Source organism: Danio rerio, chromosome 7 (assembly GCF_052040795.2).
Source record: "Danio rerio strain M-AB ecotype USA chromosome 7, GRCz13ab, whole genome shotgun sequence".
Classification (NCBI taxonomy): Eukaryota; Metazoa; Chordata; class Actinopteri; order Cypriniformes; family Danionidae; genus Danio; species Danio rerio.
Genome location: NC_141027.1, coordinates 78445001 through 78465000, shown reverse-complemented (window position 1 = coordinate 78465000; position 20000 = coordinate 78445001). Strand labels below are relative to the sequence as shown.

Here is a 20000-nt window from a genome sequence, read left to right as displayed (position 1 = left end):
ATAGTTCGTTTGATACGAATAAAATACGAACTGAATAAACAAAGAGCACTGGTCGCTCACTTACCAAATCTGTAGAGGCAGGACAATCACCAGCAACTAGAGCCGCGTCTTTATGAAGAGAAGACTACAAGCGAATCCGGATCTCAGCGTTTGCAGATGAGAACAGCTCTCAGGTAAACAATAATCCTCCTTAGACACGTAAGTTATTGTTGTGGAGCGTCGCGTACACAGTTAATCCACGCGTGAGTCTGAGCTCTCATAGAGAGAAAATGAAAACAAAACCTAACTGCAGCAAACTATAAAAGCAACACTTCACGCTTGTTTGGCCAACACAACGTGGCGTCTCTGTCGTTTAAACACTGTGACAGTAATGAATATTAATGAAGTTGCACAATAGAGCGCGCTGATTGGTTTGAACCAAGCCTTACTCATGCATTAATGCATCACACTGTAAGACGTAATAAGACACACTCTGGCACAGACGTCCAGTCTGCACGCTGGAATACACGCTATTATCTCATGACCGTGACGCAGCTTCAAAAATTCGTTTCAAACCGGAAGTACGAATTTGCTTGAAATAACGCAAAAACAACCAATTTACACTTTTTAGTGAAATATAGGTGTCCTAATAGTGTTTTTAGCAGTGCGGGACACATATACCACTGTCAACAGCTCAACACATGTGTTCTGGTGTTTCGTGACCCTTTAAAGTGACATTTAACGGCTTCACTAGGGTAATTAGGGTAAAGTTAGGCTAATTAGGCAAGTCATTGTATAACTGTGGTTTGTTCAGGAGACTATGGCAGAAACAAAATTCTGCTAATTATACTGACTTTAAAAACACTTGTATTCTAGACAAACTAAAATAAATAAGACTTTCTTCAGTAAAAACAATATATTATAGGAAACCTGTTGAAAATGTCCACGCTCAGTTAAACAGCTCATGGGAAATATTGAATGAAAGAATCCAAATTTCACAGGAGGGTTAATCAATTTGCCTTCAGCTGTATCAATGCTAATGTATTTACCGCGAGGTGCAGATATCACACTGTTCTGGAAGCAGTCCTCCAGGCTGAGATTCATTTCCGTACAGCTGAAGAGAAAAACAAACGCTGCATTCGACTCCATTCTTTAAAGAAATCGTCACATTTTTGGTCCCACTTTATATTAAGTGAGCTTAACTAATATGTACTTACACTGAAGTAATAATTCATTATAATGTGCTTACTGTGTAAAGAAGTGATGCACTTTTGCTTAATTAAATGCACGCATGTAAATCTGTAATTAATTTCTGCAATAACACTTTTGATTACACTGTTGACCATCTATTCTTCTTAAGGGCTGATTTAAACTTCTGCGTGCTGTTAGTGTTGCTCTGCAATAACACTTCAGAAACGCTAGCTGCCAGTGAGGTGTTCATGTTCCTCTGTGTTGAGTTTCTTCATGGGTGTTTAGTAGGGATGGGAAGATTAATCGATATGTATCGATACGCAGTCATGCGCGTGCACGATGCGAGTGCATCGGTAGAGCAGCAGAGGATGAATGAAATTTTGGAAGCAAATCGAGATGCATCGGTTTTTGCGAGATGCATCGATTTTTCCGAGATACAGCTTATATTTTTAATATAGAATGTATTTTTTATTTATTAACAAGTGTTGTCAACCTGTTTTTGGCGCATAATTTAATCAACCTACATAAAGTATGCCTTAGCAACGGATTTGCGGATGTGTACACTCACACTACAACTCAGTGTATCAGGTGTGCGGATGAAGCTAGTGGAGCGCCCTCAGAAAGCGCGAGAAGCAAAACAAACATTTTATTCCTCACTGAGTTTTAAATCTAAAGTATGGCAACATTATGGATTTAAGGATGGACGACATGACAGGACAGATGCAATTTGCAAAATGTGCCGCGCATCTGTAAAATACGCGGGCAGTACGACTAATCTGAAATCTCACTTAAAGCGGCGCCACGGTGTTGTTGTGAAAGCATCTTCCAGTGTTTCTGCATCCCCGGCTTTCGCACTGCTTCAACTGTAGCTACCAGCGCCAAAAGTGGTGAGAAAAGCATTGCAAGTTTTTTTCCATGCGCAACAGTTTTGTGCGCTCTACGCAAATAACGGATGTTACTGCATTGTTCATCTGCAAAGATATTCAGCCTAGTGTCACGGAGAACGAAGGTTTTAAACACCTCCTCCTGTTAATTTTTATTTAATTATAATAATAATAATATTAATAATAATAATAATAAAAATAATGGGTGTCACGGTGGCACAGTGGGTAGTTTGACCACCTCACAGCAAGAAGATTGCTGGTTTGTTATATTTTTATTAGCCTGTTGTTTACAGTGACATTGATGTTTCAAAGCAGCATAACACTGCTAGTTCACCACCTTAAGTTTTGAATAATCAGTGGCAAAATATATCTTTGTAAAACTTGTTTTCATAGTTGAAGAGTTAAATCACAATTCTTGTTGTGCAATGCTAAACCTTTATGTTGATTTTAATATATATTGCACTTATACATTCTGTTTATCTTGAAAATACTTAAATAATATGTGCTATATGTTCTAAAATGGCCCTCTACTGTAAACTGACACTCTGGCTCTGAGAGAAGAGTCAGTTTGTAAAAAAAGTCTTGGTTTTGCTTGGTTAATAAATAATCAAACTCATTCAATGGCACAGCATCCTCTTTCACATCATCTCATAAACTTGATCTAATAAGTTAGTGCTGAATTATCGCATCGTATCGTGATATGGGTGTGAATCGTATCGTGTTGCATCGCAATATGTCACAAATGTATCGCTAATATATCGGATCGTATTCTTTGTATCGAGATGCGTATCGGATCGGCATTATAGCTTAGATGCCCAACCCTAGTGTTTAGTTTTTTCTGAACGCTTCATTAATGTACAAGTAGCTCAAACTCGCTCATTCAAAGATGGGAACCAGTTGATGTGCAACAATCACAGAGCTTGCTCTGCACGTTGTTGCGACGTGTAGTTATATATTTTGAGAAGTGCGCGTCGGCGTCAACCATGGCGAGGGCTATGCAACCGCACGAAGGCTGCGCCGGACTATACACGTACGCTTGTTTCAGAAGAATAAATCAGCTTTAACCTACTATTTAACCTACCCTTACCACCAAACCTGGCCCTAATACTACCCGTTTCCCTCCCAGAAGGGTCTTGATGAACACATTAAATACAACGTATTCACAATGTCATTACAATGTACTTCGATACATACAAAGTAATTCCAATGTATGCATTAATGTAATTACATAGCAGTTAAAGCTACTTAATATGAAGTGGGAGCTGTTGTTTTTAACTGGAGATGTTTGTTTTTGACTCACTTGACTAGTGACAGGCCCTGGTGGGGTTTCTCGGTGGCCTGTTTTCTGGGGGTTTGAGTTCCTGTCGTGTCTTTCTCAGGTGAAGCGGGAACGTGACCTGCAACTGGAGAAATATAATGCATAGTTGTTTTATTAGTGATGCTCATTTATTAGTGATTAATAATAAAGGGATATAAGCATGCATTGGTGAAAATAGATCTAGAAAAATTGTATATTTAAAATAGAATTTAAAAAATAAACGGCAAGCAAGACATTTAATTAAGTGTGGAAATTAATGTCAAATTGGCAAAACAACAGAGAAAGGAATAAACTAAGTATATAATACATATTTGATTTGCGATTTTAATTTAATTAGATTTAATTAAATGAATTAGATTTATTACATTTTATATTTGACTTTTAACATAAAGCTGAAATAAAAACAATATCTTAGAAGAAATGTAAAAATCGCCCCCAAAAATCACGTAAAATGTGTGTGACTGTATGCATCTGTGTGTGAGTGTATGTTGTGTGTCTGCAAGTGTGTGTGTGTGTGTGTCAGTCTCACTGGTAGAGCAGGGTCTGCTGTCTGCCTCATCAGGACAGGCACAGATAAAGCTGTTGCTGCGAGCGAGACACAGGTGTGTGCAGCCGCCGTTATTCGCAGCGCAGTGATTCGTGCCTACAAACACACAAAATATTCATACACTCAATTCAACGACAACTACAACATTTAGTTATTGTTAACAAACCTAAATACAAACAAAATAGTTTTAATAACTACTGTAATTACTACTAACTTTATTGATTTTTTGCATTTTGGATATTTACTTAAATTTATATTTGAGAGAGAGAGAGAGAGAGAGAGAGAGAACAAAAAAACTAAAGTAAAATATAATTATTAAAAATGACATGTCTATATTTGGAAGATATATATTTTAATAAATTTTAAATGAATGAATGTTTACACGTCAAAAGTGACTAATGGCTGTTTATACCTGCACTGTTCTGCCTTAAAAATAAACAATGAACCCAAATGTATGCACCAAATATATTTAATTCAAGCAAGTTATTTACATTAAATAAATTAATAAAACAATGAATTGTTTTTAAAAGGCTAAAACTACATAGATTAATTTAGGGAAAAAATTAGAAAAAAAAAACACAAAGAACGTAAATAAAAAATAAATAAATAAATACTGCTTCTGAATGCTGTCTTCCCATCAGACTGACATGTGCATGCTTTTACCTGCATCATCTTACCCCAATGCATCAAATATATTTAATTTCAGCTTTATTACATGAAAAAAGGATTTAATAAAAAAATCAAAGCAAAGTAAAAAAAACCTATAAAAGCAATCAAATAATAGAGAGTTTAAAACTACACAGATAAGATGACACAAAAACAAAAATAAAATACTAAATAATTAAATTAATATTTTACTTTAATTTTCTTCCCAAGAAAATCTCAAAACTGACAAATTGCACAATTTTTGCAAGTTATTTAAATAATAAAAAAAAAAATTATAAATAATTTACATTTAAATAATAAAAAAATAATAAAACCTTTTCAAAATAAACCTTTAAAAAAAAATAAACCTTTAAAAAAAAATTAAAAATTATAATAAATGATTATTAAATTACATGGGGCGTCATGGTGGCGCAGTGGGTAGCACGATCGCCTCACAGCAAGAAGGTCACTGGTTCGAGCCCTGGCTTGGTCAGTTGGCATTTCTGTGTGGAGTTTGCATGTTCTCCCGTGTTGGTGTGGGTTTCCCCCCACAGTCTAAACACATGCGCTATTGGAATAAATTGAATTGAATAAACTAAATTGTCCATAGTGATTTGGGTGAACGAGAGTGTATGGGTGTTTCCGAATGTTGGGTTGCGGGTATATCCGCTGCATAAAACATATGCTGGATAAGTTGGCGGTTCATTCCACTTATTCAACTATATATATTTTCTTCCTATTAGACTGAAAAACATTCTCAAAATAGACATGTGCATGTTTTTACCTGCATCATCTTCCCTTAAAAATAACAATAAAAATATTTTTACATTTAAAAAAATAAAACTAAATAAGTGAATTTGAAAAAAGAAACAAAAAAACCCCAAAATGAAATCAAATGTTTTCTTTCCATTAGACTGAAATAACTACAAAATCTCAACATTGACATGTGCATGTTTTTACCCGCATCATCTCCCCTTACCCAATACATAACCCCAAATCAATGCATGACAGCATCACAGTGTAAAATAAAAGCTTGTGCTCTTCAGTTGAGTCTGTCTGTGCTCAGTCTTACCGCTCTGTCTTTGTGGAGACACCACTATAATGTCCATCAGCCCCTCTACATTGGCCAGCACAGTTTCCTTACTGCGGCCCGTATGCTTATCTACACGCTGAATAGACTTGGTCTGCCAGTCCGTCCAGTAAATCCAGCGCTCTTGCTGTGAGATTCGGGAAAAAGGGGTTAAAGGAGAGTACACCGGTTTCAACTGGGGACAAAGAAAAGGGGTACAGAAACAGAAAGATGGGAAGAAAAAGGAGGGTCAGAAAATGGAGAGATGCAGAAGAAGAGGTTATACAGGTGGAGGAGTGATGGAAAAAGGGATGGGCGATATGTGGATTCACAAATATATAATCGCAAAGTTTGTGGGTAATTTTTGTAATAACAATAATAATGGCAATTAAAAAACATGTCACAATGTTTTCGGGTATTTATTGCGATAACGATATTAATGCCGACTTAAAAACATCGCAATGCTTTCTGGTATTTATTGCGATAACGATAATAATGACGAAAAAATCTATCGTAATATTTTCAGGCATTTATTGCAATAACAATATTAATGCAGATTTACAAATGTATCACAATATTTTGTGGTATTTATTGCAACAACAATATTAACGAAGATTTTAATAAACATCGCAATGTTTTCTGATATTTATTGTGATAATATTAATGACGATTTTAAAATATATTGCAATATTTTATGCTTTTTATTGCGATAACGATATTAATGAGGATTAAAAAATATATTGCAATATTTTCTGGTATTTATTGCGATAACAATATTAAAGATGATTAAAAATATATCGCAATGTTTTTTAGTATTTATTGTGATAACGATATTAATGACAATTTTAAAATATATCACAATGCTTTCTGGTATTTATTGCGATAACGATAATAATGACGAAAAAAATCTATCGTAATATTTTCTGCCATTTATTGCAATAACAATATTAATGCAGATTTACAAATGTATCACAATAGTTTGTGGTATTTATTGCGATAATATTTACAATGATTCAAAAGTATATCGCAATTTTTTGGGTATTTATTGCTAAAACGATATAAGTGATGATTTAAAAATATTTCAGAATGTTTTCTGGTATTTATTGCGATAACAATATTAATCATGATTAAAAATTTATATCACAATGTTTTCTGGTATTTATTGCAACAGCGATATTAACGAAGATTTTAATATACATCACAATGTTTTCTGATATTTATTGTGATAATATTAATGACAATTTTAAAATATATTACAATATTTTATGCTTATAATTGCGATAACGATATTAGTGACGATTAAAAAATATATTGCAATATTTTCTGGTATTTATTGCGATAACAATATTACAGACGATTAAAATATATCGCAATGTTTTTTAGTATTTATTGTGATAACGATATTAAGGACGATCTTAAAATATATCACAATGTTTTCTGGTATTTATTGCAATAATGATATTAAGGACGATTTAAAAATATATGTCAGTATTTTCTGGTATTTATTGTGATAACAATATTAACAACGATTTTAAAACATTGCAATGTTTTCTGTTATTTATTGTGATAATATTAATGACAATATAAAAATACATCGAAATTTTTTTGGTATTTATTACGATAACAATGTTAAATGGCTATTTAAAAATGTATTACAATGTTTTCTGGTATTTATTGCAATAACGATAATAATGACTATTTTAAAATATATCGCAATGTTTTCTGGTATTTATTGCAATAACGATAATAATGACTATTTTAAAATATATCGCAATGTTTTCTGGTATTTATTGCGATAACGATAATAATGACAATTTAAAAATATATCGCAACATTATTTTGGTATTTAATGCGACAAGGAAATTAACGACGATTTAAAAATATATCACAATGTTTTCTGGTATTTATTGTGATAACATTATTAAGGAAAATTTAAAAAATGTATTGCAATGTTTTCTGGTATTTTTTGCAATAACAATATTAATGCTGATTTACAAATATATCACAATACTTTCTGGTATTTACTGCAATAATATTAACAATGATTTAAAAATATATTGTTTTTTTGGTATTTATTGCTAAACCAATATTAATGATGATTTAAGAATATTTCACAATGTTTTCTGGTATTTATTGAGATAACGATATTAACGACAGTTTAACAACATTTTGCAGTATTTCTTGGTATTTATTTCGATAATAATAATAATAATAATAATAATAATAATAATAATAATAATAATGATGATTTAAAAATATATTGCAAAACACTAACTTTTATTTTGGATGAGATTAATCTCAATTCACCTTTTCCAAGCACTTATTTTTATATTTTAATCATTTTACATGTTTTTTTTTTACTATTTAAAGAGCTCTACAGCTCCTGGATGCCCACTATCCAATAGAGCTCCCCCATAATCAAACACAGTGAAGCAGATAATCAAGCTACCAGGCTGTAAACACCTTTTTTTTCTGCTGTAAAGTTTAACATGGCAGTCTGTGGGCATTTACTGCCTCTTAGAGGCAGCCCCCAGTGGCCAGTCAATGAATTACAGTTTCAGTCAATTTCAGTTTCAAGCTCATCCATATTAGCTTCACAAGGTTGCCAATTGAATCAATCACATTAAAGCAGCCAATCAAGCTTTTCTTGATCATATAAAATACTGTGTGAAAGGGTTAAAGTAAATTAAATTCATCTTTACCTCTAAAGCGCTTTTATAATGTAGATTGTGTCAAAGCAGCTTAACAGAGGAAGTTCTAGTAAAGTTCTAGTATATTGAAAGTGTAAATCAACAAACGCAAAATAACTATATTGCATGCATGTTACTGTATAATTCACTGCAGTATTACATGATTGTAGGTTTTATCGCCATTATTACAAGTATTATAAGGTCTTTTTTTTATTATGCGCCAAATTTCGCATACAATAAGACATCGCCCATCCCTATATGGAGGTGCAGGTGAGATGGGTCAGTGAGGTCACAGAGGGTCAGGTATACCTGCGTGAGGGCAAACGGGTGAGAAACGGGACTGATGAGGATCTGACGCAGTTTTCCATTCAAGTCTGAGCTTTCTATGCGGTCCAAGTGCGCATCCACCCAAAAGATCCTACACATCAGATCAGGTGACAGGTCAGTGCTGCGTCAAGCTAAACATTCTGCAAAGTACTTCCCATGATTGTGGTACAAAATTAGTCCTAAAGATCACCTGAAGTGCTTTCAAATATGCATTTGTGATGAAACTATGAAAAACTATGAAACTATGAAAAAGGACAGGGTATAGAGTAGCTCCTCCCCTTTCTTAAAAACAGCCAATATTGTTTTGTTTTTATCATAGCTCTGCCAGTGAGGGGTTGAGCTCATATAGTTTTAGTAAAAAAACTTTTTTTGTTGTTTTTAACTTGCTTTTTGCTTTAAAAAACAAAATTATAAACGAGTTATAAAATATATATTTAAAATAAATAACAAAATAAAAGATGTATAGGTTTGGTATTAATGTAGACGTCAACATTACTACCAAAAATAAATAAATATACAAATAAAATAAATAAATAAAAATGTAAATAAAATAAATAAAATGAATAATAATAATAAACAAAAAAATAATAAAATACATAAATAAATCAACAAAAGTATAAAGAATAATAGATAAATAAATTATATATATATATATATATATAATAAATTATAAAAAATATATAAATATTATAAATAACTTAAATTAAATTAAAAACAAAAAAAATTATTAATAAAATAAAAAATAATAAAAAAATGTAAATAAAAAAATTAATAATAAATAAATAAATATCTAAAATAAACAAATAATACATAAACAAATAAATAAAATAAATATAATATACATATAAAATGATAAATAAATAGAATCAATAATAAAAAATTAATTAATAAAACAAAAGTAATAAAAGATTTTTAAGTAAATAAAATAATAAATAAAAATAAATAAATAAGGAAACATAAAAATGATAAATAAACCAAAAATAAATAAATATTTAAAAATAAATATTAAAATAAATTCTAAATAAATAAAATACTAAAATAATAATAAATAATATATAAAATATTAAAATGATAAATAAAAATAAATCAAGAATAATAAATAAAATAAAAATAAATAAATATATAAAAACATTATTATTAATAATAAAACAAAATATAAAAATAAATAAATAAATAAAATAAATTGATTGATTGAAACACAATAACACAACACATTAATGAAAGGTTGCTATTATAACTCCAAAATAATATGCTAATTGTATCCTATTCATGGAAAGTACCAAAGTGAACCAAAGCCAGTTATTGTTAGTGAAAGTGGCACTGAAATCAACAAAGACCAGGTGCAAAACTGAAGAGAACAAAAGACAAATACAGCAACATTTCAAATGAAAATGCTTTTCAAAGCCAGCAATATTGTGTATGTCACATTATTTAAGACCACACACACAAACACAGCAGATGATAACAGTGTTTACATGTGGCAGTAAATCCAAAACACCCTTAAAAGTGCATCATCCAGAAAACACACACACACACACACACTTCACTGATCTATATTATAAATAATGCTGCTTTTATAGATCAGTGGCTCTCTTACATCCTGATAAACACCTATTATGCCTCTTTTTACAAGATGTAAAGCAAGTCTCTGATGCGTCTAGTGTGTGTGTGAAGTTTCAGCCCAAAATACCACACAGATGATGTTTTATAAGTCTCTGAAAACTGACCCTTTTAGGCTTTGATTCTAATTGTGGTGTTTTGGTGACTGTCGCTTTAAATGCAAATGAGATTGTGCTCTTTTCAGAAGAGGGCGGAGCTACAAATTCCTGTGTGTCAGCATAGTGGCAGATTCAAAACTCTAATAGCAGACGGCTGCTTCTCACCCAGGACTGTTTATGCTAATAAAGGAGAGATTGTCACGAGTGGGCGGGGCTTTCCCTCTTTGATGACATGTATATGTGAATGTCAATCAAATTTCATCAAGTCTGATTATAAACAATAGAATGAACGAATTTCCATTAAACTATTAAAACAATTGCCCTTAAAATATGGTTATCTTCACACACTGCTGCTTTTAACCCTCTTATAAAAGAGATTTTTGCAGAATGGGTCCACTTTAAAGCAATAAAAAAGAACAGAGATTAAGACTCTGGAGTGTTTTACAGTGTTTTCTGCTGTATTACCTGCGAGTGTCGTAGTCCAGCGTCAAACCGTTCGGCCAGCCCAGATCAGTGTTGATGAGGACTTTACGGTCTGTGCCGTCCAGAAACGCTCGCTCAATCTTCGCTATGTGACCCCAGTCCGTCCAGAACAAAAACCTGACAGACAACACAATCATTGATGCATTTATATGCAATAATACTAGGGATGAGCTGATGTATTGGCTGCTGGGATAATTATTTATACATTTCATTTTTATTTATACAAGTTATGATACTAGGGATGAGCTGATGTATTGGCTGCAAAGATTTGTTATTATTATTTACATTTTTTATTATTTTTTTATAAGTAATAATATTTGGGATAAGCAGATGTATTGGTTGTCGAGGTTTAATATTATTTACATACTTAATTATTATTTATATATGTAATAATAGGGATCAGATGATGCATTGGCTGCCGATATTTATCATTATTTACATATTTAATTATATTTATATCCGTTTATAAGTAATAATACTATGGATGAGCTGGAGTAATGGCTGCCGATATTTATCATTGATTCATTTTGTTTTTGGCTTAGTCCCTTTGTTAATCAGGGGTCGTCACAGCGGAATGAACCGTCAACTTATCCAGCATATGTTTTATGCAGCGGATGCCCTTCCAGCCGCAACCCATCACTGGGAAATTCCATACACTCTCACTCACACACATATACTACGGCCAATTTAGCCCACCCAATTCACCAATATTTATCATCATTTATATATTTAATTATTTTTTAAACATGTTTATAAGTAATAATAGTAGGGATAAGCGGATGTATTGGCTGCCAATATTTATTTTTATTTATATATTTAATTATTATTTATATATTTTTACATTTATTTTTGATTTGATTAGGTTATATATTATATTATATTATATTATATTATATTATATTATAATATATTATATTATTTTGTATTATATTATTTTATTTTATATTATATTATATTATATTTCCCAGAGATGGGTTGCGGCTGGAAAATGATTGAATGAATGAATGGTTGTATTATATTTTATTTTATATTATTTTTTATTTTATTATTTTATATAATATTATGTTATATTTTGCTATATTTTATTTTATTTTATTTATTTTATTTTATTCAAATTTATTTTATTTATATTTAATTTCATTTTATTATATTATAATAATTAATTTAATAACAAAAACTTGTTTAATTTAATTTAATTTAATTTAATTTAATTTAATTTAATTTAATTTAATTTAATTTAATTTAATTTAATTTAATTTTATTTAATTTAATTTTATTTTATTATTTATTAATTTTCTTTTCAGCTTAGTTTGTTAATCTAGGGTCACCACAGCGGAAAGATGGTCAACTTATCCAGCATATGTTTTACGCAGTGGATGCCCTTACAAGCTGCAACCCATCCCTGGTATATTATTATATTATATTATATTATATTATATTATATTATATTATATTATATTATATTATATTATATTATATTATATTATATTACAATAATTACAGATACTTCACTATATCTCAAATGGTATCTTGTAAATGATAAATGATAATATGTTTGCTGTTCTCACCCTTTGCTGGGGAACACAGCGATGGCTCTGGGTTCATCCAGACTATTGTTGACCAGAACTTTCCGTGATGTCCCATCTAGATGAGCCACTTCAATGGTGTTTCGTCCTGTGTCAGTCCAGTACATGTTTCGAGCGACCCAGTCCACAGCCAGCCCATCAGTGGTCTTCAAACCTGAACTGATCACCGTCTCCATATCACTGCCGTCCAGATTCACCCGTCTGAAAACAATTCATAATGATATATAGCTTATGTTTTTAGAACTTAAATTTTTTTTTCCGCATAAATGTCTTATGAATAAGCAGCATAAGTCAAAAAATCTTTAAAATGCTTCGTTTCTCCCATTACTAGCTCGCATTGATATTCATGTGCTTGTTTTGGTGATCTTCAATCAAAGTCTGACCATTTCCTTCTGCGTTTGAAGTGCAACCTAAAGATTCCATTGCAACTGTATATTAAAATACTGAACCACGCCCCTCTTACAGTTCCTTTGCAATGAGAATGATGCGATAAAGAAAGCCCCACCCCCTACTTAATATTCAGTTTTAGTATATCCGAACATACTGAAATAAAAGTCTCAGTAACTTCTGATTCATGCAGGCTTTAACGCCCTATTCACACGGGGCTTCAGCATCATTGCTTGACTGAAGGCGTGTCTGAAGTTGGGGCTGAAGCGATCGTTTATCGTGAAGCGATAAAAGCGTCAGCCAATGAAATCTAGTCAGCAATAGGCCACTGTCTGAGCTGGTGCATTTGCATACAGCGATCTGATTGGCTGACGCTTCCGTTGGCGCTTGAAAAGTTGAGCTAGTCCCAACTTCTCCAGCGAGCAACGCTTCTGAATCGGTGCCGACGGATCCACAATGCAGTTCGGGAACGCCTGACGTCACCCATTTAAAGTGAATGGGAAGCGTTGACGCTGACGCCCCGTGTGAATAGGGCGTAAGGGTTAATGTGGTATATTCACAGACTTTTAATTTTCAGACAGCCCAAGCGCTTCCTGTGCACTGTCAAAATCACCACATTTAAGATCTGACATCTTGAAAAATCTGTGATCTCCACTGCTTGATTTACGATAAAATTAAATGAATTTAATTTACTTTTAATGTATGTAAATGTGTTTTGCTCCAGAATTTTCAATGGAGTTTCTGTGCTCGTTCGCTGCTACTAGTCTCGTTTTACGCTTGAACGTCTAAATTAATGCTTAAATCTATTTCACTGATTGTATTTTAATTACATTACAACATCAGTGCTGTAAAAGAAACCATATGAAATTGAAAATAGTCACATTAACTTTTCACCAGAAGTTTATGATTGGCTGAAAACACTAGCTGTGCATATAGAGCCCACTGTGGCATCACCTGATGACGTCCAGCGAGACGTCAGTATAGTAGAGTTTCCTCTCCACGCTGTCATAGTCCAGTGAGATGACGTTCTGCAGTTCTGCCACCGGCACGAACACGTCCGTGTGGTCGTGTGTGTCCAGAGAGATCCTGCGGACGCTGACGCGGTTGGAGAACAGCAGGTATGTTTCAGGCAGATCCTCGCAGGAGCGTCCGTCCGCCTTCAGCAGGACGCCGGTTGGACATGCGCAGGACGTCCCGTTGAGCCGCGGCAAACACAGGTGAGAGCAGCCGCCGTTCCTCCGGCCGCATTTATTCAGTCCTGCAAACAGATTACACACGGCTTATAATTATTATTATTTTTTTCTAAGAGGTTTTTCACCTTTATTAACAGTAGACATTTTAGACTGGAAATCATTGGGAACAGAGAGAGGGGAAGGATCGGCAAAGGACCTCGAGACTGGAATCAAACTCGGGTCGCCGTGAGCACATCGGTGCTATATGTTGGTGCACAGTACCACTAGGCTACTGGCGCCGACACACATGGCTTAATACTGTACCTTTCACACACAGTAAATACATACACTCACCGGCCACTTTATTAGGTACACCTGTCCAACTGCTCTTCAGCGCAAATTTTTAATCAGCCGATCACATGGCAGCAGCTCAATGCATTTAGGCATGTGAACATGGTCAAGACAATCTGCTGCAGTTCAAGCGAGCATCAGAATGGGGAAGAAAGGGGATTTAAGTGACTTTGAACGTAGCATGGTTGATGGTGTCAGACGGGCTGGATTGAGTATTTCAGAAACTGCTGATCTACTGGGATTTTCACGCACAACCATCTCTAGGGTTTACAGAGAATGGTCTGATTAAGAGGAAATATCCAGTGAGCGGCAGTTCTGTGGGTGCAAATGCCTTGTTGATGCCAGAGGTCAGAGGAGAATGGCCAGACTGGTACGAAAAAGGCAACAGTAACTCAAATAAGCACTCGTTACAATCGAGCTCTGCAGAAGAGCATCTCTGAACGCACAACACGTCCAACCTTGAGGCGGATGGGCTACAGCAGCAGAAGAGCACACCGGGTGCCGCTCCTGTAAGCTAAGAACAGGAAACTGAGGCTACAATTCACACAGGCTCACCAAAACTGGACAATAGAAGATTGGAGAAACATCGCCTGCTCTGATGAGTCTCCATTTCTGCTGCCACAGGTCGGGTCAGAATTTGACGTGAACATGAAAGCATGGCTTTGTATCAGCGATTCAGGCTGGTGGTGGTGGTGTAATGGTGTGGGGATATTTTCGTGGCACTCTTTGGGTCCATTAGTACCAATTGAGCATCGTGTTAACTACCTGAGTATTGCTGCTGACCATGTCCCTCCCTTTATAACCACAGTGTCTCTATCTTCTGATGGCTACTTCCAGCAGGATAACGCACCATGTCATAAAGCGTGAATCATCTCAGACTGGTTTCTTGAACATGACAATGAGTTCACTGTACTCAAATGGCCGCCACAGTCCCCAGAGCTTAATCCAACAGAGCAGCTTTGGGATGTGGTGACACGGGAGATTTACATCATAGATGTGAAGCAACTGCAACTGCGTGATGCCATCATGTCAACATGGAGCAAAATCTCTGAGGAATATTTCCAGTAGCTTGTTGAATCTGACACGAAGGTTTAAGGCAGTTCTGAGGGCAAAAAGGGGATCAACCATAAACCTGATACTGGTAGGGTGTACCTAATAAAGTGGCCGGTGGGTGTAGTTGTTATTTTTAATGCACTATTCAACAGTGCTCAATGTAACATTCTCATAGTATGGTAAAGCTATTGGTTTGATTAGTGGTTATTATTAATGCAATATTCAACTGTAATTAATGTAACACTTGTAGTGTGGTTAAGATATCAGTTTAGTTGATTAGTTAACATTCTCATAGCATGGTAAACGTGTAGTGCTGTGGTACCAGCTGATGCGGTGCGGTCCACAGCCTGTATGTCCATGAGTCCGGGCAGACTGGAGCGGATGATGATGGCGTTTTCTCCTGTGTTTTTGTCTGCTCTGTGAATGCTGCGGCTCTGCCAGTCTGTCCAGTACATGTGAGAGCCCAGGACGGTCAGACCGTACGGATGCTGGACAGGAGACACCAGAGTCCTGCGGTTCGAGCCGTTCAGGTCCGACGCTTCGATACGCTAACAGAAAAGCACACACATATTCTGCTTTATAACACAATTATCACAACATTTCTATTTGTATTCTAATTCTTATTGTATTCTTATCTAGTCTAATATTATTTACTGTCATCACGACAAAGTTAAAATAAATCAGTTATTAGAGATGAGTTATTAAAACTATTATGATTAGAAATGTGTTGAAAACATCTTCTCTTCATTAAACAGAAATTGGGGAAAAATAAACAGGGAATCTAATAATTCAGGGGGGGCTAATAATTCTGACACCAACTATATATATATATAATATTTATATTCAATAATTTAAAAAATCATAAATCAGAATAAACAATATTAAAATCAGATTTAAAAATCATGCCCTTGCTGTCTTTGCTACATCATTAAACTGATAAACTCTCACACAGACACATTTAATTTTAAAATAACTATGAATAGAACAAACTCACTTAGAAACACCATCCTTGTTTCTAGGCGACAATTCTAAATATGTTCTAAAGTCAGTTCAAAATATCAGGCATGTTTACTCATGACTGAAGGGACACACAGAGTTATAATCTTAAATCGATGAACAGTTTAAATAAATCAAATATCATCAATTCAATATTAAGCATCACACACCGGTACATTATTTAAATAACTGTAAAATAACATTTTAAATGCAACAAACTTACTTAGTTACACAATGCTTATTTCTAGGCGATGATTCTAAATATGTTCTAAAAATTATTTATTTGTTTATGTATTCATTCATTCATTCATTCATTTTTTATTCATTTAATTCATACATTTTTTAAATAAACTTATATATTCATTTAATGAATTTATTAATTTATTTGTTTATTTATTGTATTCATTAATTTATTTATTTATTTAAAAAGTTTTTAATTTATTTATTACATTTATTAATTTAATAATATATATAGAATAATATTAAATATATATATATATATATATATATATATATATATATATATATATATATATATATATATATATATATATATTTAATAATATATATAGAATCAAATAATTAAATTAATAAATAATTATACTAAATAAATGAATAAATAGATAAATAAATTTATAAATATATATATTAAATAATTTATATTTATTATTTATTTTTGTTATATATATATATATATATATATATATATATATATATATATATATAACAAAAATAAATATTAATTATATATTACTAAATATATTTATTTATTTATTTTATTTGTTTATTTATTTATTTAGTATAATTATTTATTAATTTAATTATTTGATACATTTATTCATTTATTTTATTCATTCATTCAATTAATTTTTTTATTCATTTAATTAATTAATTTATTTATTCAATCTTTAAATGTATTTAATTTATTCATTTTATTGATTTATTTAATTTATTTATTCATTTATTTATTTATTCAATCTTTAACTTTATTTAATTAATTTATTCATTTTATTTATTTATTTAATTAATTAATTTATTCATTCATTCACTTATTCATTCATGTTTTAATGCTACATCAGCAGCATTGGCTATATTTATGGCAAAACCTACACTAAATATACAATATATAGCATGCAATCAGATCAGTTTCTTAATAAACATTTCAAACATTTCCCTTAAAATATTTCCTAAATAAAAACGCTCTCTAATATTATTTAGAAATACACATTTTATCTAAAAATAGTTCAAAACATCACGCACGTTTGATCTCTGGTGACTGAATGGACACTCTGTTATAAGCTAAAAAATAACTCAAATTCAACTTTGATTTGCCCAGTATCTGAGGAGCGGATTTACTGCTAGTGTCCTTGCACCCAGACTAACCTCAGTGTGAGCATCAGCCCAGAGCAGCTGAGAGCCTGCTTTATCGACAGCCAGTCCGTTCGGCCAGCCCAGATTATTATTAATCAGAACCACACGATCCGACCCATCCATACTGGATCTCTCCAGCTTGGCATGTTCACCCCAGTCTGTCCAGTACATGTATCTGAAAACACAGCATTACACTATTAATTATCACATACTGGGAATGTGCACCACTGCAAGACCATCATAAAATAAACACTCCACTTAAAATAAAATAAAAAAGATTAAATTACAGCTCCCCTAGAATAAAACAGGCGAGTTTTACTATTTATGAATCCATTCAGCCAATCTCTGGGTCTGGCAGGAGCACATTTAGCTAATACTAGTGTCTTGAAAAATATCAAGTCAAATATTGTGCACTCTCTCGTCATGGCAAAGATAAAAGAAATCAGTTATTAGTAACCCTAATCAAACACACCTGAACCAGCTAATCAAGCTCTGACAAGATATACTATAAACGTCCTGGCAGGTGTGTTGAAGCAAGCTGGAGCTAAACTAAGCAGGACACCGGCCCTCCTGGACCGAGTTTGGACATCCCTGGTCTAGACCCAGAGATTGAAAACATCAGATATATTACATGCATATTAAATAACAAATGCAAATGATGTTAATTAGTAAATAAACCAAACCAAAACGCATACAAGAAAAAAAGGGTGGGTTTCCTATATCATAATTTTTATTTGGTCTCATTACATGTTTGCTAGCATTGTGGGGTTTGTATGCTGTATGATCTTAAAAACATTTCTGGATTAACTTGTTTTGCTCAGTGAAAAAGAAACGCTGTACCCCATCTCATGGTAGAGAGCGATGGCACGAGGGCTGTCCAGGTTCTGCCACACCAGCACTTTTCTCATGGAGCCGTTGAGATTAGCAACTTCAATGCGGTTTGTGCCGGTGTCTGTCCAGTAGATTTTCCTGCCCACTGAATCCACAGCCAGACCATCAGTGGTCATCAGACCTGAAACACAAGAGGAAGAACACTTTAAATGGGTCCAAAATTGAATGGACAAATTCAAATGTATTATTTACAGTGCTTTTCACAAGAATTGTGGCTCCATTATAGTACAGGGGTCCGTTCTTCGTACCTCGCTTAAATGATCTAAGATCCTGGATCTTTTAATCTTGATAACTGATCTCTCGCTAATTTGGTTCTTCAAACAAGTTCGCGAATCAGATTAGAATGTCTGGATGAACTGATCTGAGATCGCTGCGTGTGTTGTGAAGGACAGATCTATCGATCCTCGAAATCATGATCAGCTATGCAACGATTGGCTGACGGCACAGCAGCGTAATGACATCATCTGATTAATATTCAATTATCCATGTGAGCAAAATTACATCAAATTAGCAGTAAACGGCTTGTTAAATATGACACGCAATAACCTTCCACATTTGTTGTGAGCTGCAGGCTTTACACTTTCATGTGTCAAGAGTATTCATCATGTATTTCAATGCAAATCAGTGTATTTAGTTCTACATTTAGAAAAGATTTTCTTTATTATAGTAGCCGTTGTTTAATCGGTGTAAAGAATAACTGGTTGTTTACAAAAGCATTTTCATATTGGTAAAGGCGTCTGCAACTTTTGTGAAGCATCAAATCACCGTCATATTAACTATCAAAACATGTTTATGACTGCTGAAATGTATTATTGCTTTAAAAAAGTCACATATTGTGCATTTCTATTATACACAATTTGTACTAAAGCAATCTAAAAAGTTCATATCAATATGTTTTCTCTTTGCACCACCAGGTGGCAGTCTTTGTACTTTCATTTTGAGGGTGCAGATTGCATAAGTTTTATTACTATGTATAACTTAATTTATTTTATTAATAACTATAACTTTATATATATATATATATATATATATATATATATATATATATATATATATAGTTAAAAATATTTACCATTTTCCCAAGTGTAAATATCAGAATTCGGTACATACTTTCTGTATTATCTTTGCTTGAACTGAGCCGATCTAATCCTGTTTATATGAATTGAACCTGCTCCCGATCAGGTTTGACCTAGCAGAACTGTTGCCATGACAACAACTCTCGGATCAGCTTTGAAGAACGAAACAATCCTGGATCGTGTCAAATCGTCAATATCCAAATCCAGCTAACTGAGTAATCCACATACGAAGAACGGACCCCAGCTGTCAAGCACATACATTGTTA

At 33.1% G+C, this 20000-nt stretch overlaps 1 protein-coding gene across 7 annotated transcripts in view; it reads right to left on the bottom strand.

The window, feature by feature from the left end:
• Window positions 1–20000, bottom strand: part of lrp4 (low density lipoprotein receptor-related protein 4) — a 145837-nt gene that overhangs the window by 8885 nt on the left and 116952 nt on the right. For 3 of the 7 annotated variants that reach the window (XM_087262279.1, XM_087262283.1, XM_087262281.1), the window contains exons 25-35: window positions 18608–18779; window positions 17780–17942; window positions 15723–15948; window positions 13779–14082; window positions 12420–12638; window positions 10834–10968; window positions 8633–8741; window positions 5637–5829; window positions 3902–4015; window positions 3355–3457; window positions 1029–1093 (exon numbers count right to left, since the gene is read on the bottom strand). In XM_087262279.1, the coding sequence (XP_087118405.1) occupies window positions 1029–1093; window positions 3355–3457; window positions 3902–4015; window positions 5637–5829; window positions 8633–8741; window positions 10834–10968; window positions 12420–12638; window positions 13779–14082; window positions 15723–15948; window positions 17780–17942; window positions 18608–18779 (1803 nt within the window). Of the gene's footprint in view, window positions 1–1028; window positions 1094–3354; window positions 3458–3901; window positions 4016–5636; window positions 5830–7917; window positions 8131–8472; window positions 8742–10833; window positions 10969–12419; window positions 12639–13778; window positions 14083–15722; window positions 15949–17779; window positions 17943–18607; window positions 18780–20000 lie in introns of those variants that run through there. The other 4 variants (XM_087262280.1, XM_087262284.1, XM_087262282.1 and 1 more) reach the window with 2 other exon arrangements.